Raw genomic sequence first — 24405 nt, 5'->3', positions numbered from 1 at the left:
GTCTTGCAATTAAGAAGCAATCTAAAATCGTCCGTAAAAATGGAAGCAGAGCAAGTGCTTGTGCACTGCCTTGTACGTTGTACCACTACTAGTGAATGCAACAAATCGCTAATTCCTAGTAATTAGCTAGGCAATGAATCACACCATAACTAAGAGTTAATAACCCGAATCAGTTACTGATCATGGCTAGTGGAGTCTCCTATCTCACGTATGGGTATTTAAAAGGAGAACCCCTCCTTCCCAAACACACCATTTCACAACGAAACACCATAGTCTGAAGCGCAAACCTAATGACCACTCCTTCTGAAGGAGATGTCGCTGGTGGCACGGAAGGATGTCCTTCACTGGATTGTTCTAATCAAGGCAGGACTACCAGTGGCAGGTCATTTCTGATACTACTATACTCATCTTCCCTACGTAATAGACATATTAGTCATTTTTGTTCTAGAAACTTGTACTCAGTGCTGACTCATTATATATTTTATAATTAGTGATGACTCCGGAACTGCGCTGGTTACTATTCCACCAGAATATTGCGATGCAACGATTATGGATCCTTTTTAGGCCAGGTATTCCATGAAGACACGGATGCCTTCCAGTTTTATAACATGTACGCGTTGAGAAACGGGTTTGGTATAAGAATTCGTAAACAAGTCAAAAATGTTGCTGGTGACACTACTTACATCGAATTTGTATGCTCATGCGCGGTATGTACTACTTATCGTTTATCGCTCAAACTAAAATAATTCATGATTGTGGGATCATTCAATTTTTCTGTTGTCTTGTATTTCCTTTCTCAGGGCAAGCCATCTAAGGGGGTTCAAAAATCTGTGAAGAGAGGTTGCGGTGCCGTGATGCGCATACACAGACATGAAGAACATAAGTGGATCATCACAGAACTCCGGCAAGAACACAATCACCCCCTTACAACCAGCACAGGTATGACCCGCAACTAGAAATCACATAACAAAATCGGTGAGGGCACCAAGCGCATTATGAAAGATATGATGGAAAACAACAGCACCACAACTCAAATGTATGGATATATAGCCGGGATTGCCGGAGGAGCATCGATGCTGCCTTTCACTAGGACGTATTTTCAAAGTGTTAAACAATCAATCCGAATTGAAGAAAGTACAGATGACATCAAGAAGACATTACGACTATTTGTAGAAATGCAAAAATCAAGCAAAGATTTCTTTTATGCTGTCGATGTTGGAAAGAATGGAAAGATAAAAAATGTTTTCTGGTCGCATGCTTGGTCTAGGGATAGTTACAAGCACTTTGGTGACGTGGTCACATTTGATACTACCTACCAAACAAATATATACGGTATGCCTTTTGGTCTTTTTGTGGGTGTAAACAATCACTTCCAGACTGTCATCTTTGGTTGCGGACTGGTTATAGAAGAATCAGAGGATGCCTTCAAGTGGTTGTTTAGTACTTTTCTTAAAGCTGTCGAAGATAAGCATCCAGTTGGAATTCTCACAGGTTTACTCTCCACATACCCTTACAGCACTTTTCCATTTTCTTTTCTTAAAACATTCTAATTATTTTGTACAAATAATACAGACCAGAACAGGGCCATGGAACTTGCCATCAAAGCTGTACTCCCTAACACAATCCATAGGTGGTGTAAATGGCACATTTTTTACAAAGCCAAAGAACATATTGGTCCTAATCTTTACAGCAAGACATCTGATTTCAAGGACAAGTTCCATAGAGTTCTTAATCATACAAGGACCATAGATGAGTTTGAAGGTGCTTGGAACTCACTTATTGCTGAGTATGATCTCCATAGCAACACCTGGCTACAAGATGTGTGGGATAAACGTGATCGCTGGGCACCACCATACTTCAAAGATTTTTTCTTCGCAAAGATGACAACAACGCAACGCAGCGAGTGCATGAATCATGTGCTCAAAGCCTACGTTTCACCATCATCAACCATGCATAACTTCGTTAAACAATACGATAAGTTTATTGCTGATAGGATTGCGGCTGAGGACAAACTTGAGTTCGACACTTCGAAGGTATATTTATATTATAATACAAATATACCTTTTCCTTTTTCTAAATGAGATTCATTACCATACCTCATGCCGTTGCCACTTCTCATATTCGCAGGATGCAAGGCAGCCGAGATGTGGATCACCAATAGAGAGGAAAGCTGCTAAAGTTTACACAGACACCATGTTTGCGAAGTTCAGCGACCAGGTATACATGAGTGCGTCTTACTTTGTCCAAGAAATCAAAGATGATGGCACATACATAACAGTTCACATGGAATGCGATACGAGGGAAAACTGGAGTAAGTTGGAGTTTCCAGTTCATGTAAAGAAAGATGAAGAGGAGTACAGATGTATTTGTAGGTTATTTGAACACATGGGCATATTATGCTCACACATAATCAGGGTATGCACAATGGACCCTTTCAGTACTAGTCTTCTTTTCCCAAGGAAATTAGAGTCAAATTATATTATTCATTTTTGTGTCAGGTTATGATGCATATTGGGTGCCGGAATCTTCCAGACAAATACATCAAGAAAAGATGGACGAGCAATGCCCGAGAAGGAAATAAAAGCAGATTCAACATGCATGCTGCTGCTTCGAGGACTCACCGGCATACCCTGTTATTCGAAGCTTGCATGGACCTATCGTCCAAAGGTGATGCATCAGTTGATGCGTACCATGTTGCAATGAGGAAAATTACTGAAGCTTTACAGGAGATCCGTTTGATGCCAACCCAAGAAGATGCTACGGCTATACTTCAAGTCCACACAACATCTACACATTTATCTGCGGAATCAGATGATGAGTGTGCCAATGAAATGGAAGACGAGGACATCTTGGAAGCTCAACTTCATGACGATGTGCTTCCACCAAACCGACGCAAGAAGCGAGGACGTCCAAGGACAGCAAGGCTCAAATCTGCTGCCGAAGGTGGTGTACGTACAAAACGGAAATGTTCATTCTGCCAAGAGAAAGGACACTACAGAACTGGTTGTCCTCAAAACCCAGAGAATTTGACAAAGTCAAAGATTAATAAAGTCTGCAAGAAGTGCCAGCTTCCTGGCCACAACACCTCTACATGTGGCGATCCTCCTTTACATACTTGATACGTTTCAGTACAAGTGTAATAGTTTTCTTACAAAATTTCCTTCATTTTATTGAAGCATGTACTGTTCGTCCTTAATAATAACAGTGCCAAGATATTTATGATTTCCCATTCATTTTGTTTGTTGCATAACACTAAGCAATGGTCGTGTTATTCTACTGTCGTCCTCACTGCCAACTGTTAAATGAGTTTAAAACCCAGGTTGCATGGCAAACTTGTGTTCTGACTGAGTATCATCGTGTTGTCTGTTGCCATACCTTGCTCATGTTTGTCGATACAAGTTTAATACCCAGTTCAATAGTCTGATAGTCTTACCTCCGACTTATTTCTAATTCCGACTGAGTATCATTTCGGTTTCATTATTTCAAAAAAAATGTACATTAATTAGAGGCGCATATTTGGAAGGTATTTCAATTCCTAGTTATACCATTTCCATATTACACACGTCCCGCAAAATTTTTGGAAGGTATCTGACGGGAAATCAGTTCGGTTTAATTTTGCAAAAATTGACTGACCATTGATGACAGCCACATTTTCGGAAGATGATACCCTTTCCATGTTATACCCTTTCCAAAAAAATGGATAATTTCGGTTCGTTTTTTCCAAAATGATAAACCACTATTGCACAAGCCACGCCATGCAAATTTCTTGGCAGGGTATTCAATTCGCATGCATCATTGGGGGTATGAATTACAAATAGACATATGTAAACTAATTTCTTACCGATGGACAATAAAACGCAAAAATAAACACCTATTTGTTAACGGGTTATACCCAATAACAGATCTGACGGCATCTAGACAAGGTGCCTGGGCACCTAGGTGCCCCAAACTGGCGTCCTATATATATATATATATATAAGAGCTTGGTATAAAAGTAAAGAATATATATATCACATTTCCGCTCATAGTCTGTGACAGACTCCTTGTGCTTCCCTTGTCTGGGGCATACCACATAGTGGTTTGTCCTATACCACGCCCCTTTGCTTGTGTGAAAACCTACATGTCTTGCATACTGTTGACGCTTAAAAATGGCACAATCTTAGAGAGTAGCTTTAAGTTATATCAAGACTAATTTAAACTTATGATTGGAGGTAACCTCCGGATGGCTCTCTTTAAGAAGATCGAGATGGATATGAACATGGTCTAAAACGGAGCTCTTATGCAATAGTTATGACAAGTTCAGAGATGCTCATGTTGACACCAGATTAAAGAATGACATGAAACTCAATTTAGATGGCCTCTGATGGAAAAAGTTTCAACACGAAAGTTGTGCGTATCGTCGAAGCGGTGTATTCTGATATAAAGATCGTCCCAATTCGAGTTCGTATGAAAAAGTTAGAGCCATCGGAATGCAGCCTTGCTAGGAGGCAAAATATGGCGCGCCCCACCAGACATGTGTCTCGTGGGTAGCGCTACCAATCGGTTGTTTTGCGTGAGTGATTTGGCCCTCAAGATGGCTTCGACTCAAAAAATGTTCAAAACGAAAGTTGTTCGTCTCATTGATGCGGTCAAATTTGATTTTGGGCTCATCTTCATCCGAGGTCGTTTGTGGCCTGTGGGACCTAAAAACCGAACTAATGTTCCAGACTTACCTAAATCCGAGTTCGGTTGATTTTGGAAAGATTTGGACGTGATTTCGAGTCCTTTTCTTGTACGAGAAGTCCATCCGCCTCTTATATACCTAAGGGGTGACGGCCGATTGAACAACACATAATCGACAAAATCATCTACCACTTTTTATCTTTTTATCCTTCTCCTTAACCCTAGTTCTTCTTCCCCGTTCTTCGTTCATTCTTCTTGTTGCAGGGTGACGAACCTCGAGGCCCTAGGGGGCGGTCAGGCCGACCTAGGGCAGCCCATAGCCGCCGCGTGCCCTGACGGGGTCCCTCCCGGGCGTGTGGGGTGTTGGGTCTATAAAAGCGCCCGTCGGAATGCTTGCGTATCGCGCTTCCGGTCGGGTCTCCTTCGACGTGAGCTGCGGTGCATCACCCCCGGTGTCGTGGGTACACGGTGACGTGTTTGTGTGCGAACACACTTTTTAGCGACTCCGCTGGGGACGAAGCTTTGAACAGTCTCCATCCCGTTCTTGCTACGAAGAGAGCGTCATCTAGGGTTTTCAATCTACAAAGGTAATATGAATATCCAATTCAGTTATGTAGATGCAAATAATGCATATGTTGTTGCTAGATCGTTTAATCAGCATAATGTGTCGGCTAGCCCTAGTTTTATTAATCATGCATCTAGTTATGCGCAACGGCCGATTCAAAATAATTTTCATGCTTCAACTTCATATAATTTTAGCAACATGCAACATATGTATGCCAACTCCCATGCATCAGCAATCCCACAAACTTATATGCCGATGAACAACATGATGAGTTCGGTTAATCAAGTTGAAACACCTCATGTAGGCACTTTCAATAGCATGCAACAAAGTGTTTCACCTTTTTATTCATCGGCAACTAATTTGCAAAATGTTAATCTGAACATGCCGATGGATAGGGGAATTGACCATGCTACTACTAGTTATTCAGCCAATTGCCCTCAACAATCATATGCTACACCTCATGCTACTAATTTTTTGGCACCATATGCAACTATAGGTATTCATAATTCGCCTTCGCACCTTCACGCTAATAGTCGAATAAGTGAAAATTCTATAGGATCACATGTGTGTTCACCTACTACCGTAGCATATCATCTCCCCCTACACTATTACAGAATTTCGGCAACATCTCATTGCCGAAAGAGTCTAGAGGCATCGGGGGGCAACCGTATCCATACTGGGTGATTGAGAACAAGCTTACATTCTATTGGGATTTGTGCAACCCTATTCGCCAAGAACTAATAGAAGGCGGGAAGCCTCATGACTTTGCTACTGTAAAAGCAAGAGTTGTGCAAATGATGCATTCGCCTAGTTCTGTAGCAACCAATGTACCCCCTAAACAATTGCAAAGTTTTGGCACCTCATTGTCGAAAGAGTCTCAAAGCATTGGTGGGCAATCTCATGAGGAGTGGATGCAAATTGAGATGAAAAAGTTTTAAGCTCGCCAAACTGAGATGTGGGCTAAAATAAGACAAGAGCGAGAAGCCTTGCAAATTCAAAAAGAGAAAAGTATTGATTCAAGTAACAAAGAAAATTCGGTTATTGAAAAAGCCGAATCGAATAGTATGTGTACCGAATCTATCAAAGAAAAAGAGGATGCCAAGGTATTGGAGAGTCATTCAAAAGTGGAACATGGTATTATTCGAGTGACACAACCATCATTCTCTCCCAACGTGTATGAAGAGGTATGTCTACCAAGTGATTTGCCTATTTTCAGATCTGGTCACAACTTTATTGTTGATGCATCTATTAGGATAAATCTTATAAGTTATTTTGAAAGACCAATGATGAAGGGTAATTTACTTATTAGCAATAAAATTGTTACAAAGCATATCGGTCAACACATTGTACCATTCGAAGAGACCGATAGTGACTTATTATTGAAGCCAAACCTTTTCCCATTGTTTTATGTGAAGTTTATATCTAAGTGGGTAGTTTTGCTTGTTTTGTACTTGGCCTACACTTGGTCTCAATTGAGACATATGTGTTCTAGCTATTTTCATTTCAGGAATATAAAGCCAAGGTTAAATTCTTTTAAGAAATCTGATGCCAATATTATATCTTATCCAAAGACATCGGAGATAGAGTGCAAAACATGATGCATAGCCGAATGGGGAGATTCTAAATCTGAACCATTCGATTACTTACCTCCAAAGCCGTTCGCACACCAAGATCGGCTAGAAAACAAAAAGTATACCTTCGATTCAAACATGTGTGGTCAAATCTTTGATTTGTTGTTGAAAAATAATTACATTAGAATTCTTGATCACCATGTCAAGCCATCTATGCAAGGTGAAAGTGCTAGTTATCGACTAGAGGGGGGTGAATAGGAGATTTTTATGAAAGTCTTCAAAACACGAGGTCTTTGAAGACAAACAGTTGAAATGAGGCTATTGATATGCAGCGGGAGATAGACTACACTAGACAAGCAATGTAGTGAAAGTACGAAGACTATGATCAGCTAGGTAGTATGGATCAGAATGGAAGACAGTATGAAGCCAAACATGCAATTGTCTTCACACGGTGAAGTCAATCAGATCGGGCAAGTAAGCAATGACTTCACGAAGACAAATTGAAATGTAAAAGGAGGTGGGGGATAGAACCAGTAGCTTGGTGAAGACAAGGATTTGCTAGACCAGTTCTAGTTGTTGTGACAACTGTACGTCTGGTTAGGGAGGCTGAGATTGAACTCAGAAGACCGCGTCTTCACCTTATTCCCCTTGAGCTAAGGACACCCAGTCCTCGCCCAATCACTCTGGTAAGTCTTCAAGGTAGACTTCCAAACCTTCACAGACTTCGTTCACTGGCAATCCACAATGGCTCTTGGATGCTCAGAACGCAACGCCTAACCGGCTGGAGGATTCACAGTCCTCAAGTGTAACAAGTCTTCACATGTAACACCCCGAGAATCATGCTACAGTAACTCTCTGTGATTAAGCTAATCATGTTGCTAAACAGGGCTTGATCACATTGGAATCACATTTCTTTTCAAACTCCTAATTCAAACTTCAATTAAATTTATAGTGGAAAATAAAAGTTTTCAAAAATTTAAACAAAAATGTTCGGGCCATGCCAAATATTACAAGGGTAATTATACTAAAGAAAACATATTTTTATAAAATGCCTAAATAAATTAAATTGAAATAAAACAGGAAAGAAAATAAATAAATAAAAAGAAAATACAAAACAAAACAGAACAAACAAAGAAAAAAAGGAGAAGGAGAAGCCCCCCCCACTGGACCCTGGCCCAACTGGGCCGACCCCAGGCCCAGCCGGCCTGGCCCACCTCCCCGGGTCGCCCTCCCCTTCCCTGTTCCCCCGACCGGGGTCGGAACAGGGGCAGGTCCCCGCCGCACCCCCTCGCCGGCGACGGGGGAGGATAAGGCCGCCCCGACGCCTCGGCCTCCGCCCATCCCTCCCACTTGCCCCTCTCGCTCGCCTCTGCGCCTCTCCCTCTCCCCCCCCAGATCCACGCCGCTCCCTCCTTCCCCACCGCCCGAGCGCGGTCGCCGACGTGCCGCCGTCGTTCCCGCGGCCACCGAGCCCCGTTCTCGTCCCCGACGTGTCCACGAGCTCCGCCGCGTCGAGCCCGTCCTCCCCGACCACCTGCTCGAGCCGGGACCCCCCCTACATCACCCCCAACGCCGTCGCCCTCTTCCTCGGGTCGCCGCCGTCTTCTTCGACTCCGGCGACTGCTGCTGCTACTAAGCCTCTCACCGGCCTCCGTGTGCCGCGCGGTGAGCTCCTCTACCTCCTACCCTTCTCCGTTTGCTCTCGCGCGAACCTTAGCTAGCTCTCACGACGAGGCCGAACGCATCGCCGCGGAGCTCGCCGCCGACGCGTCTCCGGTGACGTTTTGGTCACGGGCCCGTACCCATTAGACTCGCCGCACCACGTAGTTACTCCCCAGCCTCTCCGTTTGCTCGATAGCACGCCGTAGCTCCGTTTTCGTCGAGCACCCGTGCACGCCGCCACCTCCGCCGCTCGCCGGCGCCGATTCCGGCCAAGTCCGGCGAAGCTACGGCCACCACTGGATGCGGCGCTGCGAGCTCGTTCGAATTAGACTAGCCCCGCTCCTCCCCGAGCCCCGTAGGCGAAATCCGGCGAGATCCGAGCCGCGCCGCCGCGTTTGGCGTCGCCGGCGTTGAGCCGCCGGCCGCGCTGAGCTGGCACACCTGGGGCCACCCCCTGGGTCACTGCCAGTGGGCCCTCTGGCCCCCTGTTGACCTGTTGACCAGTTGACCTGGTCAACTGGGCTGACTGGGCAGGCCCCAGCCACTGACGTGCGGGCCCCACCACTTAATCCGATAATTAAAACATTTTAATAATTAAAACTAATTAGTTTAGATAATTAGACTATGACAGGTGGGGTCCAGTAGTTAATTAATCTAATTTTAGTTAATTTAATCTTTTGATTAGTCCACTGTCTATGACAGGAAGGACCCACCTGTCTGGTTTGACTGGTCAGCCGACCTGTTGACCTGCTGACGTCAGCATTACCTCATGCTGACGTCATAATTCATTTTTGCTAAATTCAAATAATTCCAGAAATTCAAATAATCTTTGAAAATTCATATCTTTTAAACCGTAACTCGGATGAAAATGTTTTCTACATGAAAGTTGCTCAGAACGACGAGACGAATCCGGATACGCAGTCCGTTCGTCCACCACACCTCCCTAACCTATCGAACTCGCAACTTTCCCCCTCCGGTCCATCTGTCCGAAAACGCAAAAACATCGGGAATACTTTCCCGGATGTTCCCCCCCCCCTTCGCCGGTACCACCTACTGTCGCGTTAGGACACACCTAGTACCGCTCGTTGTCATGTCACGCATCGTCATGCTTATGTTTGCATTGTATTTACTGTTTCTTCCCCCTCTTCTCTCCGGTAGACTACGAGACCGACACTGCTGCTGCCCAGTTCGACTACGGAGTCGACGACCCCTCCTACTTGCCAGAGCAACCAGGCAAGCCCCCCCTTGATCACCAGATATCGCCTATTCTTCTCTATACTGCTTGCATTAGAGTAGTGTAGCATGTTACTGCTTTCCGATATCCTATCCTGATGCATAGCCTATCCTTGCTACTACTGTTGTTACCTTTACCTGCAATCCTACATGCTTAGTATAGGATGCTAGTTTTCCATCAGTGGCCCTACATTCTTGTCCGTCTGCTGTGCTATACTATCGGGCCGTGATCACCTGGGCGGTGATCACGGGTATATACTTATATACTATGTACATGACACATGTGGTGACTAAAGTCGGGTCGGCTCGTAGGAGTACCCGCAAGTGGATCTTTGTGGCGGAGCGACAGGGCAGGTTGAGACCGCCTAGGTGAGAGGTGGGCCTGGCCCTGGTCGCCGTTCGCGGTTACTTAACACGCTTAACGAGATCTTGGTATTTGATCTGAGTCTGGCCATTTGGTCTATACGCACTAACCATCTACGTGGGAGTAGTTATGGGTATTCCGACGTCGTGGTATCAGCCGAAGCTCTTTTGACGTCAGCAACTGAGTGGCGCGCGCCGCATTGGACCGTAAGCTCGCGCTTGTATTAAGGGGGCTAGGTCTACTTCCGGCCACGTACGCAACGTGCAGGTGTGCATAGGGCGATGGGCCCAGACCCCTGCGCGCATAGGTTTAGACCGGCGTGCTGACCTCTCTGTTGAGCCTAGGTGGGGCTGCGACGTGTTGATCTTACGAGGCCGGGCATGACCCAGAAAAGTGTTTCCGGCCAAATGGGATCGAGCGTGTTGGGTTATGTGGTGCACCCCTGCAGGGAAGTTTATCTATTCGAATAGCCGTGTCCCTCGGTAAAAGGACGACCCGGAGTTGTACCTTGACCTTATGACAACTAGAACTGGATACTGAATAAAATACACCCTTCCAAGTGCCAGATACAACCCGGTGATCGCTCTCTAACAGGGCGACGAGGAGGGGATCGCCGGGTAGGATTATGCTATGCGATGCTACTTGGAGGACTTCAATCTACTCTCTTCTACATGCTGCAAGATGGAGATGACCAGAAGCGTAGTCTTCGACAGGACTAGCTATCCCCCTTTTATTCTAGCATTCTGCAGCTCAGTCCACTGATATGCCCCTTTACACATATACCCATGCATATGTAGTGTAGCTCTTTGCTTGCGAGTACTTTGGATGAGTACTCACGGTTGCTTCTCTCCCTCTTTTCCCCCTTTCCTTTCTATCTGGATGTCGCAACCAGATGTTGGAGTCCAGGAGCCAGACGCCACCGTCGACGACGACACCTACGACACTGGAGGTGCCTACTACTACGTGCAGGCCGCTGACGACGACCAGGAGTAGTTAGGAGGATCCCAGGCAGGAGGCCTGTGCCTCGTTCGATCTGTATCCCAGTTTGTGCTAGCCTTCTTAAGGCAAACTTGTTTAACTTATGTCTGTACTCAGATATTGTTGCTTCCGCTGACTCGTCTATGATCGAGCACTTGTATTCGAGCCCTCGAGGCCCCTGGCTTGTATTATGATGCTTGTATGACTTATTTATGTTGTAGAGTTGTGTTGTGATATCTTCCCGTGAGTCCCTGATCTTGATCGTACACATTTGCGTGCATGATTAGTGTACGGTCAAATCGGGGGCGTCACAAGTTGGTATCAGAGCCGACTGCCTGTAGGAATCCCCCTTTCCACACTCCTTGGCCGCAGTCGAGTCTAGACATTACAAGAACTTTTACTAACATGGCTGTGTGTCTTACGGGCCCACGTCGCCATTGGGTGGTACTAGGATCTTTTACTCCTCGACCTTTACTCTGGGACTCTGAACTCTCTTCTACTCGGGTCAAACGAATTTACTAACTCTAACACTAGGATCCCGTGACCACATTCACCCCAAAGTTGGATAAGCCATAGTTGTTTCTTAGAATAGTATTTTGAACAATTCACACACTGTCATTTGACTCCTTTGAAACGTCTTTGCTTTCAGATGGAACCCACGAGGCAGGTCGTTCGCCACACGACGGCCATTGGTGCCTCGGGATCACCTGCGGTGCTAGCTGAGATGATGACCTATCTGGGTTATCGCTGGCACCCTGAGTACACCGTCTACGAGGAGTACCAGAACTTTAACCAGGAGCAGTACCGTGCCATCGTCCACCTCTACTCTCGGGAGTACGACTCCACTACTGCGCTGCACACCGCACATGGTGTTGGTGTGACCATCGATATGGCTGTCCACGATGCTGCCTATGCTGCTCTGACGCGTCTTCGTGGAGAGTATCGGGAGTTGGACACCTCCCCTTTCAGGCACATTGCTATCGCATCTGATGTTGGTGCGGAGGGATACTATACTGCTGCCTACTCCACTGTCATCCGAGAGCCCTTCTACCATCAGAACCTGGTTCTGCATGCTGATGGGCTGGATCGAGCTAACCGAGCTCTTCGCCACGAGATGTACACCACCCGTCAGCACCTTTACCGTGCTCTGACGCTGTTGCACCCCTTTGTCCGATCTGGACAGGTACCGCGTACTTCGATCTACCCAGCCAGGACCGTGATGCCCCACGGTGTCGGTTGGCCAGAGGTGGGAGGCTACTCCCCTGCACTTGGTCCTCTTCTGCCACCTGAGCGTCGGGCTCTACACCTGAGTTTCCGCGGCCCCCAGTCTGCTGACGTGGAGGGCTATCCGTTGCCTCACTACCAGCTGTCGGGCTACGATTACCTCCACAGTACCTCTTGGGACTGATGTAGTCTTGCTTAGTTAGTATTAGTTGCAGTCGCCGCGAGCCTGTGTGCCGCCTATGTTGTTTTAGTCTATGTACTGAACTCTATGTACTGAACTCTATGCATGACGCCTTTTGTAAGTTATGCCGACTACTATGTAGTAGCTATCGTGCTCCTTTCATTATGCATGTTTCATCATGAATGATTCTTGTCTTTGCAAATTTCTCAATGCTGAACTACCCCTGTTATATATTAGCAGGATGGTTAGACCAGGTGGTCGTGGTCGTGGTGGCGATGCCCCACCACCACCTGAGTACATGGCTGGTATGATCCAACAGTTTGAACTGAACCGCCAATTCATGGAAAATATGATGGCTCAGTTTCCTCGCCCCAATATGAACCAGCAGCCAGCCCAAGTGACTCTTCAAGATTTCATACGCCTCAACCCAACCATCTACCGCAGCTCAACTCAGCCTCTGGATGCTGATGACTGGCTCCGTGACATCACCTATGAGATGGAGTCTGCTGATGTAGCCCCTGCCAGCTATGTCACCTTTGCTTCCTTCTTCTTGAAGGGACCCGCAGCTCAATGGTGGGACAGCCACAGGCGTACTCTGCCAGCTGGAACAATCATCACATGGCCAGACTTCCAAGCAGCTTTCCGTGCCCGCTTCATTCCTCAAGGAGTCATGGACCGGAAGAAGCGTGAGTTCCGCAACCTCACCCAAGGCAACAAAACTGTTGAAGCTTATCAGCGGGAGTTCCTGGACTTGTCTCGCTATGCTGAAGAGGACATTGCAACTGATGCACGCATACAGGAGAAGTTCCGTGATGGCCTTCAAGCTGACATCAAGCTCGCACTTCTAGTGCATGACTTTGCTGATTTCGCCACCTTGGTGAACAAGGCCATCAATGTCGAAACTGGTCTGCAGGAATACCAGAGCTCTCACAGGCGCAACCGTGACACGGGCTCATCTTCGGGCTCGCCCTCACAGAAGCGTAAGATATGGATCCCGAACAGCATGTACCGTCCAAATGCATCTGCCCCAAGGCAGACCTATGCTGCACCTCGTCTGCCTCCACCACCATCTAGGCAGTCAAGACTTCCAGCTCCACCATCCCAAGCTCCTGTTCCCACTCCCAATAATGGTCTGTGCTACAAGTGTGGACAACCAGGTCACCGTGCCAGGGACTGCAATCAGAATCAGAATCAACTTGCCCTTCCAGCAATGGGCCGTGGTAACAACCAGCCCCGCAACAACAATGCTAAGTCTTATGGTCGTGCTCATGCCAACCACGTTGATCTCAACGAAGCTCAAGACCAGCCTGCTACTGTGATGGGTACACTCCTCGTAAATTCAGTACCAGCATCCGTTTTATTTGATACAGGTGCATCGCATTCATTCATGTCAGAAGATTTTGCATACAAGCACGACGTTAAATGTGAGGAGATGAACACCTCTGTATTGGTCAAAACCCCCGTGGGACAGTGTCAAACCTCCCTGGTTGGCATCGACGTCCCCGTGGAAATCGAAGGGCTGGAATTCTATGCCTCTCCCATTATCCTGAAGTCGTCTAACATCGACCTCATTTTGGGGATGGATTGGTTGAAAGCGCATACTGCTTCTATAGTTTGCGCCACTAAGACCGTCCATCTACTTCACCCTTCAGATGAAATAGTTGCTTACCAAGCTCATCTGGTGCAAAATGCCGAGGCAAGGCTCTATGCATTGAATGCATTGAACGCTGCACCACTCGAGGGCATTGAAAACATTCCCGTCGTGCGTGAATTCCTCAACGTCTTCCCTGAAGAACTTCCAGGGATTCCCCCTGCTAGAGCTGTCGAATTCATCATCGACTTGAAACCAGGCACCACTCCTATAGCCAAGCGACCCTACAAAATGCCGCCGCATGAACTCCTTGAGCTTAAGGAGGAAATCGACAAATCTCTTCGCAAAGGATTCATTCGCCCAAGTTGCTCTCCTTGGGGAGCACCTTCTCTCTTTGTCAAGAAGAAGGATGGGACAAACCGGTTAGTTCAAGACTACCGTCCTATAAACCAAGCTACCATTCAGAATAAATACCCTCTTCCTCGGATCAATGATCTATATGATCAACTGGCGGGTTCGTCAGTGTTCTCTAAGCTCGACTTGAGGTTGGGTTACCACCAGATCCGTGTTCGCGAAGAGGATATCCCAAAGACCGCCTTCGTGACTCGCTATGGTTCATACGAGTACATCGTCATGTCTTTCGGTTTAACCAATGCTCCAGCCACCTTCTCTCGTCTGATGAACTATATATTCATGGATTACCTCGACAAGTTCATTGTGGTTTATCTGGATGATATCCTGGTATTTTCCAAGAGCGAAGAAGAACATGCTGAACATCTTCGACTTGTGCTGGAAAAGCTACGAGAGCATCAACTATATGCCAAGTTCTCCAAATGTGAATTCTGGCTACCCGAAGTAACCTATCTCGGGCATGTCATCTCTAAGGATGGTATTGCCGTCAACCCTGAACGAGTTCAGGCTATTCTTGATTGGACTCCTCCCAAGAACGTTAAGCAAGTCAGAAGTTTTCTCGGTCTCGCCAGCTATTGCCGTCGATTCGTCGAGAACTTCTCCAAGATCGCCAGGCCTCTGACTAACCTGTTGCATAAGGGCGTCAAGTTCCAATGGACAGACAAATGTCAGGAAAGTTTCCAGGCACTCAAAGACAAGTTGACTTCTGCTCCAGTTCTAGCTCCACCTGATACTAAGAAGGACTTTGTCATTTACTGCGACGCTTCCCGTCAAGGATTAGGCTGTGTCCTAATGCAAGACCGCAAAGTGATTGCTTATGCCTCTCGGCAATTGCGCCCTCACGAAGAGAACTACCCAGTTCACGACCTCGAACTTGCTGCTGTCATTCATGCGCTGAAGCAGTGGCGACATTACCTTCTCGGTAATCGTTGCGAGATCTTCACTGACCACCAAAGTCTGAAGTATCTGTTTACTCAGCCAGATCTGAACCTCCGTCAACAGAGATGGATGGAGCTTGTTGCAGACTTTGACTTGGGTATTTCCTATACGCCAGGCAAGGCTAATGTAATGGCTGATGCCTTGAGCCGCAAGTCTTACTGCAACCACCTCCAGGTTCACAAAGTTCAGCCCTCGCTTGTTGAAGAATTCAGGAAGCTGAACCTCCATATTGTTCCTCCGGGTGCACTCGCTCCCCCTCCTAAGGAGTTTGGCAAGGTGAACCTCCACGTTGTTACCCAGGGTTCCCTCAATACCCTAGTTGCTAAACCAGATCTCGTGGACAGCATCAAAAGGCTACAGAAGTATGGCTCTGAAGCCCACAAGATTAAGCGCTACCTCGCAGAAGGAAAGCCCTCATTCTTCACCATTGCTGAAGATGGCACCTTATACTTCAAGGGCCGCCTAGTGGTGCCATGTGCAGAGAAAAACCTGGATATGACACAGGAAGTTATGAAAGAAGCTCATGATACGCCTCTATGTATCCACCCTGGTAGTACAAAGATGTACCAAGACATCCGTCAGAGATTCTGGTGGTCTAATATGAAGCAAGACATTGCTCGTTATGTTGCTGAGTGTGACGTTTGCCGTCGTATCAAAGCAGAACTTCAAAGGCCTGCTGGGACTCTGCAACCTATCTCTATTCCTGAATGGAAATGGGACCATGTTGAGATGGACTTCGTCACTGGATTTCCCAAGTCACAGAAAGGTAATGATGCTATTCTTGTCGTCATTGACCGGCTTTCCAAAGTTGCACATTTCCTGGCGGTCAAGGAAACGATCACTGCTAGTCAGCTGGCAACGCTCTATATGTCCAGGATTGTTTCACTCCACGGTATTCCATTGGTTATCAGTTCAGACCGCGACAGCTTATTCACTTCAAGATTCTGGGCAAGTTTCCAAGAAGCCATGGGAACTCATCTGTCATTCAGTACTGCGTTTCATCCTCAGTCGCAAGGGCAAGTTGAACGCGTCAACCAAGTTCTCGAAGATATGCTTCGAGCTTGTGTTATTTCCTTCGGCAAGAAATGGGAGGAATCTCTCCCGTATGCTGAGTTCTCTTATAATAATAGCTATCAAGCTAGTCTGAAGATGGCCCCCTTCGAAGTGTTATATGGACGAAAGTGCCGAACCCCTCTGAACTGGTCAGAATCTGGGGAACGTCCACTCTTTGGTCCGGATATTATCCAGGATGCCGAAGAACAAGTCCGCATTATTCGCGAGAATCTCAAGACTGCTCAGTCACGTCAGAAGAGTCAGTATGACCGTCATCATAAAGACATGGTCTATCAACCTGGCGAAAAGGCTTATCTTCGAGTCACACCTATGAAGGGTGCTCACCGCTTCGGGATCAAGGGCAAACTAGCTCCTCGCTATATTGGCCCATTCACTATTCTCGAAAGGCGTGGAAAAGTGGCATACCAACTGGAGCTACCGCCGAACCTTTCTCAGGTTCACGATGTGTTCCATGTGTCACAGCTCCGCCGTTGCTTCAAGGACCCAATCCGAGCTGTGGATCATGAAGTGCTCGAATTGCAGCAAGACCTCTCCTATAAGGAGCATCCGGTCCGCATTCTCGACCAAGCTGACCGCCGCACACGTCAGAAGGCGATCAAGTTTCTCAAAGTCCAGTGGTCGCACCATTCTGAAGATGAGGCCACTTGGGAACGAGAGGATCGTCTGCGCGAAGAATACCCCGCACTGTTTCCTTCTACCTCCTAAATCTCGGGACGAGATTTCTTGTAGTGGAGGAGATTTGTAACACCCCGAGAATCATGCTACAGTAACTCTCTGTGATTAAGCTAATCATGTTGCTAAACAGGGCTTGATCACATTGGAATCACATTTCTTTTCAAACTCCTAATTCAAACTTCAATTAAATTTAAAGTGGAAAATAAAAGTTTTCAAAAATTTAAACAAAAATGTTCGGGCCATGCCAAATATTACAAGGGTAATTATACTAAAAAAAACATATTTTTATAAAATGCCTAAATAAATTAAATTGAAATAAAACAGGAAAGAAAATAAATAAATAAAAAGAAAATACAAAAGAAAACAGAACAAACAAAGAAAAAAAGGAGAAGGAGAAGCCCCCCCCACTGGACCCTGGCCCAACTGGGCCGACCCCAGGCCCAGCCGGCCTGGCCCACCTCCCCGGGTCGCCCTCCCCTTCCCTGTTCCCCCGACCGGGGTCGGAACAGGGGCAGGTCCCCGCCGCACCCCCTCACCGGCGACGGGGGAGGATAAGGCCGCCCCGACGCCTCGGCCTCTGCCCATCCCTCCCACTTGCCCCTCTCGCTCGCCTCTGCGCCTCTCCCTCTCCCCCCCAGATCCACGCTGCTCCCTCCTTCCCCACCACCCGAGCGCGGTCGCCGACGTGCCGCCGTCGTTCCCGCGGCCACCGAGCCCCGTTCTCCTCCCCGACGTGTCTACGAGCTCCGCCGCGTCGAGCCCGTCCTCCCCGACCACCTGCTCGAGCCGGGACCCCCCTACATCACCCCCAATGCCGTCGCCTTCTTCCTCGGGTCGCCGCCGTCTTCTTCGACTCCGGCGACTGCTGCTGCTACTAAGCCTCTCACCGGCCTCCGTGTGCCGCGCGGTGAGCTCCTCTACCTCCTACCCTTCTCCGTTTGCTCTCGCGCGAACCTTAGCTAGCTCTCACGACGAGGCCGAACGCGTCGCCGCGGAGCTCGCCGCTGACGCCTCTCCGGTGACGTTTTGGTCACGGGCCCGTACCCATTAGACTCGCCGCACCACGTAGTTACTCCCCAGCCTCTCCGTTTGCTCGATAGCACGCCGTAGCTCCATTTTCGTCGAGCACCCGTGCACGCCGCCACCTCCGCCGCTCGCCGGCGCCGATTCCGGCCAAGTCCGGCGAAGCTACGGCCACCACTGGATGCGGCGCTGCGAGCTCGTTCGAATTAGACTAGCCCCGCTCCTCCCCGAGCCCCGTAGGCGAAATCCGGCGAGATCCGAGCCGCGCCGCCGCGTTTGGCGTCGCCGGCGTTGAGCCGCCGGCCGCGCTGAGCTGGCACACCTGGGGCCACCCCCTGGGTCACTGCCAGTGGGCCCTCCGGCCCCCTGTTGACCTGTTGACCAGTTGACCTGGTCAACTGGGCTGACTGGGAAGGCCCCAGCCACTGACGTGCGGGCCCCACCACTTAATCCGATAATTAAAACATTTTAATAATTAAAACTAATTAGTTTAGATAATTAGACTATGACAGGTGGGGTCCAGTAGTTAATTAATCTAATTTTAGTTAATTTAATATTCTGATTAGTCCACTGTCTATGACAGGAAGGACCCACCTGTCTGGTTTGACTGGTCAGCCGACCTGTTGACCTGTTGACGTCAGCATTACCTCATGCTGACGTCATAATTCATTTTTGCTAAATTCAAATAATTCCAGAAATTCAAATAATCTTTGAAAATTCATATCTTTTAAACCGTAACTCGGATGAAAATGTTTTCTACATGAAAGTTGCTCAGAACGACGAGACGAATCCGGATACGCAGTCCGTTCGTCCACCACACCTCCCTAACCTATCGAACTCGCAACTTTCCCCCTCCGGTCCATCTGTCCGAAAACGCAAAAACATCGGGAATACTTTCCCGGATGTCCCCCCTTCGCCGGTACCACCTACTGTCGCGTTAGGACACACCTAGTACCGCTCGTTGTCATGTCACGCATCGTCATGCTTATGTTTGCATTGTATTTACTGTTTCTTCCCCCTCTTCTCTCCGGTAGACTACGAGACCGACACTGCTGCTGCCCAGTTCGACTACGGAGTCGACGACCCCTCCTACTTGCCAGAGCAACCAGGCAAGCCCCCCCTTGATCACCAGATATCGCCTATTCTTCTCTATACTGCTTGCATTAGAGTAGTGTAGCATGTTACTGCTTTCCGATATCCTATCCTGATGCATAGCCTATCCTTGCTACTACTGTTGTTACCTTTACCTGCAATCCTACATGCTTAGTATAGGATGCTAGTTTTCCATCAGTGGCCCTACATTCTTGTCCGTCTGCTGTGCTATACTATCGGGCCATGATCACCTGGGCGGTGATCACGGGTATATACTTATATACTATGTACATGACACATGTGGTGACTAAAGTCGGGTCGGCTCGTAGGAGTACCCGCAAGTGGATCTTTGTGGCGGAGCGACAGGGCAGGTTGAGACCGCCTAGGTGAGAGGTGGGCCTGGCCCTGGTCGCCGTTCGCGGTTACTTAACACGCTTAACGAGATCTTGGTATTTGATCTGAGTCTGGCCATTTGGTCTATACGCACTAACCATCTACGTGGGAGTAGTTATGGGTATCCCGACGTCGTGGTATCAGCCGAAGCTCTTTTGACGTCAGCAACTGAGTGGCGCGCACCGCATTGGACCGTAAGCTCGCGCTTGTATTAAGGGGGCTAGGTCTGCTTCCGGCCGCGTACGCAACGTGCAGGTGTGCATAGGGCGATGGGCCCAGACCCCTGCGCGCATAGGTTTAGACCGGCGTGCTGACCTCTCTGTTGAGCCTAGGTGGGGCTACGACATGTTGATCTTACGAGGCTGGGCATGACCCAGAAAAGTGTGTCCGGCCAAATGGGATCGAGCGTGTTGGGTTATGTGGTGCACCCCTGCAGGGAAGTTTATCTATTCGAATAGCCGTGTCCCTCGGTAAAAGGACGACCCGGAGTTGTACCTTGACCATATGACAACTAGAACTAGATACTGAATAAAATACACCCTTCCAAGTGCCAGATACAACCCGGTGATCGCTCTCTAACAGGGCGACGAGGAGGGGATCGCTGGGTAGGATTATGCTATGCGATGCTACTTGGAGGACTTCAATCTACTCTCTTCTACATGCTGCAAGATGGAGATGACCAGAAGCGTAGTCTTCGACAGGACTAGCTATCCCCCTTTTATTCTGGCATTCTGCAGCTCAGTCCACTGATATGCCCCTTTACACATATACCCATGCATATGTAGTGTAGCTCTCTTTTCCCCCTTTCCTTTCTATCTGGATGTCGCAACCAGATGTTGGAGTCCAGGAGCCAGACGCCACCGTCGACGACGACACCTACGACACTGGAGGTGCCTACTACTACGTGCAGGCCGCTGACGACGACCAGGAGTAGTTAGGAGGATCCCAGGCAGGAGGCCTGCGCCTCGTTCGATCTGTATCCCAGTTTGTGCTAGCCTTCTTAAGGCAAACTTGTTTAACTTATGTCTGTACTCAGATATTGTTGCTTCCGCTGACTCGTCTATGATCGAGCACTTGTATTCGAGCCCTCGAGGCCCCTGGCTTGTATTATGATGCTTGTATGACTTATTTATGTTGTAGAGTTGTGTTGTGATATCTTCCCGTGAGTCCCTGATCTTGATCGTACACATTTGCGTGCATGATTAGTGTACGGTCAAATCGGGGGCGTCACATCAGATCACGCGGACAGAAAGACTTCAGTGATGCCTAACACTCTTTGGCTCTGGGTGTTTTGGGCTTTGTCCTCGCAAGGATCTCTCTCTCAAAGGCTTCAGAGGTGGGTTGCTCTCAGACGACAAAAGCCGTGTACTAACTCTGAGTAGGCACCAATTTATGGTGTAGGGGTGGGCTATTTATAGCCTGGAGGCAACCTGACATGATATGTCCGAAATGACCCTGGGTCACTAAGGAACCGACACGTGTCCAACGGTCGGATTTCAAACACACGCGGTAGCTTGGCTTGGGCTACAAGCAAGGCTGACTCATCCAACTCTGGATAAGATTTGCTCTCATTGTTTTAACTCGAAGACATAGGTTTTTGGTTGAGCATCACATTAGTCATCTGGCTTTGTTCACTTGGATCCCACTTAACAGTACGGTGGTTCCTATGACTCAATAAAGAAGAAAAGGAAACTACGAAACAACTATGTCTTCGCACTCCATAGTCTTTAAGTGAATGTCTTCACATGTCATAATCTTTATCTTGAATGTCTTCACGAACCATCATTATCTTTAATGTCTTCACACATTTTTAGGGGTCATCTCTGGTAGGTAAACCGAATCAATAAGGGACTACTACCTGTGTTATCCTGCAATTCTCACAAACACATTAGTCCCTCAACCAAGTTTGTCGTCAATACTCCAAAACAAACTAGGGGTGGCACTAGATGTACTTACAATCTCCCCCTTTTTGATGATTGATGACAAATTGGTTGAAGTTTTAAACGGGGATAAAAGTATGTGAAAGTTAAAGATCAAAGTCATTGTCTTCATAAGTTGTAAAAGGCTCCCCCTGAAGATGTGCATATAAGTAGTTTGTTTTTGAATGCAAATGCACATGGCAGGTTTTACTTTGTGGAGATCCTCTTCAACTCATGAAGACAACTCATCATGCATACATAAGTATAATGAAGATAACGAAATGCACAATGAGAAATGGGCGTTTGCAGAATGACTTCATGTGGAATTTATCATCGCATCACAAAGTAGCAGCAAAAGTAGTAGACGACCATCAAGTTTAAGTGTTACAACTCAAGAGCCAAATAGTTTCAAAATGAGAGTTGTAAGAACTTAGCAAAAATAAGGCAACCACCCCATATGGACCCGCTTGAAGACTATCAACCTCATATGCTTCTCCCACTTTTGTCAGTAAGGACCAAAAAGGTTTGAAGACATAGAGGATCTACTCGTTCCCAGTTGGAGAAGATGTTGGAGCAGGGTCAAAGTTGGAGTTGGAGTCGTGGTGCAGTGAAGCCATAGTTGGTGAAGTGGCGTTATCTTCTTCATCGATGACTCTCGCAACAACAGTTGCAGCCGAAGATGAATGTTCAGAATCTTCAATGGAAGGTGTTCGACGCCAACTTGTAGATTGTGGAGGCCTGGAGTCAAACTTGAATGTCTTTGTGAAGATCATCTTCAGAACAGAGTAGTGCAAGGCTCTTCCAGGACCGCCGACAGGCTTCATGCGCGACGAATGAATTCTTGGTGGCCAAGTTGCGAATGCGATTTACATCGACCAGAAGACTCTGCATTTGGCACTTCAGCTAGTCATGATGCCTATCCTGCTTCTGATGTAAGGATACAAGAATCTCTCGGTCGTTGAGGACACGAGGACGCTTCTGAGGCCTTTGAGCAATTGTACTGGCTGTGGCTTCAGTATTAGCATGATGCGGCATACGCAAGTTGCCAGCCAGAGGATAAGCTGGAGAAGCTGAATTTGGCACATGAATGCCTTCAATTGGTTGAGTGAGGCTTTGATCTTCTGCATTTTGTAAGTGGGGTGGCTTCTTGGCAAGTTCAGGATAGATGGCTTCATAGTCCATATCAACATCAGGAAAAATACAACATGGTTGCAGGCTGAAGGTTGATAGTTGATTGTTGAATGAAGCTTGATCAAGTGCATCACCCATGGAGCATAAAACTTCAGTCCAAAGAGATCAATGCCAGAAGCTGCAAGCTGTCGGATGAAGAAATCCCGCGTATTGAATCTGATGCCATCGATGATATAGAAGACCAATGTCTTCATGGCGCCCTCGAGTTTGGCATTAGAAGAGTTGCCTTTGATTGCCAGAGAGTACGCCTCAGAATGTGATATACTATGCAGGGCAAGTACTCGAGGTCCTGAACAAAGAACTCCTTGGGGTATTCGGCGTCATGAGGCAAAGGCTTCATCATACTCAGCATCTGGCTCATATTGGGCTCTGGTTTCTGAAAGATGCTCTGCAGTTCATTTTGATGAAGCTGACAATCTGGTTCAAACAACTCACCAGGAGTGGGCAGGGAAGTAAGCTCAATGATGTCTTGAGCTTTGGCTTCATAATGTACGTCACCTCTCATCCACTCAAGGATCCAAGTCTTCGGATCCCTGTTGTAGCCTCGAATGTGCAATGTGGCATAAAACTGCAGCAGAAGCTCTTCGTTCCAGTGCTCTTTGTCAGTCACGAACGGCAGCGGCCCAACGTCTCTGAAGCAGTCATGGGCCTCTTCAAGGCAAGGCAGCCCAACAATAGCATCACAATTCACACGCTTATGAGGAAAAATCCAGTCTTGGTTGTATAGAATGCATGAGTAATAGCTTCGTTGCTGATGGCTCCAAAACCTGTCAGAAGAGATCTTGAGCTTCTTGTATGGGTTCTTGGCAATGTCAAAGAATGTGTTGTGCTCTCTGAAGCTGAGCACACTAAACGAGCCTTGAATTGTTGCAGTACTGGGAAGTCTTGGCAGTCTTAGCTTTGGCTTCTGAGTTTGAGGCCTTTGCTCCACATGATAATCATATTGAGGGCCAGGAGCAGTGGGTGGAACCATGATAGGCCATCTCACCGTGACAAGCTCACCACCATGATTCTAAGCGCGTTCCATTGTATGAGGCCTTGGTGGAGGAATGGCTACATCAGAAGTGGTAGGCTACACATTGTCTTCAGGGGCAGCATTGGCTTCGAGCTCCACATTGTCTTCAGCCATGACAAAGTCATTGGCTTCAGTGGTGACGGTGGTGGCAACCTCATTGATTTCAACCTCCATGGCTTCAACGACTGGAGGGTCGGGCATGATCACATTCTTTTCCTGGATGGCTGGATCACTGGTAGGGGGTAACTTCTCTTTCTTCTTCTTTTTCTTCATCGGCTGATGCAGCCGGAATGTCTTCAGCAGCTTTGGCTTCAGACTCAGAAGCAGACACAGAAGGGATGGCTTCAGGGAACACTTGACGTGTTACTGAGCTAGTTTGTTGCACATCTTCTTCTGGAATGCTTGACATGGAGACCTGAGGCCTAAGGCCTTTGCAAAGCCTGTGAAATGCGGCCGACGCCTTTGGAGAGGGAGTGGTCTATTCCATATAATCATCATCAAGCACCGGAGTGGTGACTTGAGCTGGTGGAGTACGGGGGATCTCATCTTGCAGGGGGGTGTCTGGTTGTTGCTCTACCCATGAATCATCTTGAGCAGGTGGCGTCAAAGGACGGCCAATGCTTATGAGTTCACTGCTCGTGG

At 47.6% G+C, this 24405-nt stretch overlaps 1 protein-coding gene across 1 annotated transcript; it reads left to right on the top strand.

Annotated features, from left to right (window-relative positions):
* The first annotated feature begins 870 nt into the window (after positions 1-870).
* Positions 871-23723, top strand: LOC123494538 (protein FAR1-RELATED SEQUENCE 5-like). The gene is made up of 5 exons (XM_045230447.1): positions 871-939; positions 1377-1491; positions 1573-2033; positions 2128-2217; positions 23622-23723. The coding sequence occupies exons 1-5, from the start codon at positions 871-873 to the stop codon at positions 23721-23723; spliced, it is 837 nt and encodes a 278-aa protein (XP_045086382.1).
* Positions 23724-24405: the final 682 nt, after the last annotated feature.

The sequence above is a fragment of the Aegilops tauschii genome, chromosome 6 (assembly GCF_002575655.3).
Source record: "Aegilops tauschii subsp. strangulata cultivar AL8/78 chromosome 6, Aet v6.0, whole genome shotgun sequence".
NCBI classification, from domain to species: Eukaryota; Viridiplantae; Streptophyta; class Magnoliopsida; order Poales; family Poaceae; genus Aegilops; species Aegilops tauschii.
Note: the sequence above shows the minus strand (reverse complement) of the source record. Positions and strands in the feature narration are given on the sequence as shown.

Coding starts and splice junctions, on each gene's coding strand:
- LOC123494538 (XM_045230447.1), top strand. CDS start 871: ATGAAGAACATAAGTGGATCATCACAGAACTCCGGCAAGAACACAATC. Junction 2,034..2,127: donor TTGAGTTCGACACTTCGAAG/GTATATTTATAT, acceptor TCATATTCGCAG/GATGCAAGGCAGCCGAGATG. Junction 2,218..23,621: donor TTGCGAAGTTCAGCGACCAG/GTATACATGAGT, acceptor GAATTGTTGCAG/TACTGGGAAGTCTTGGCAGT.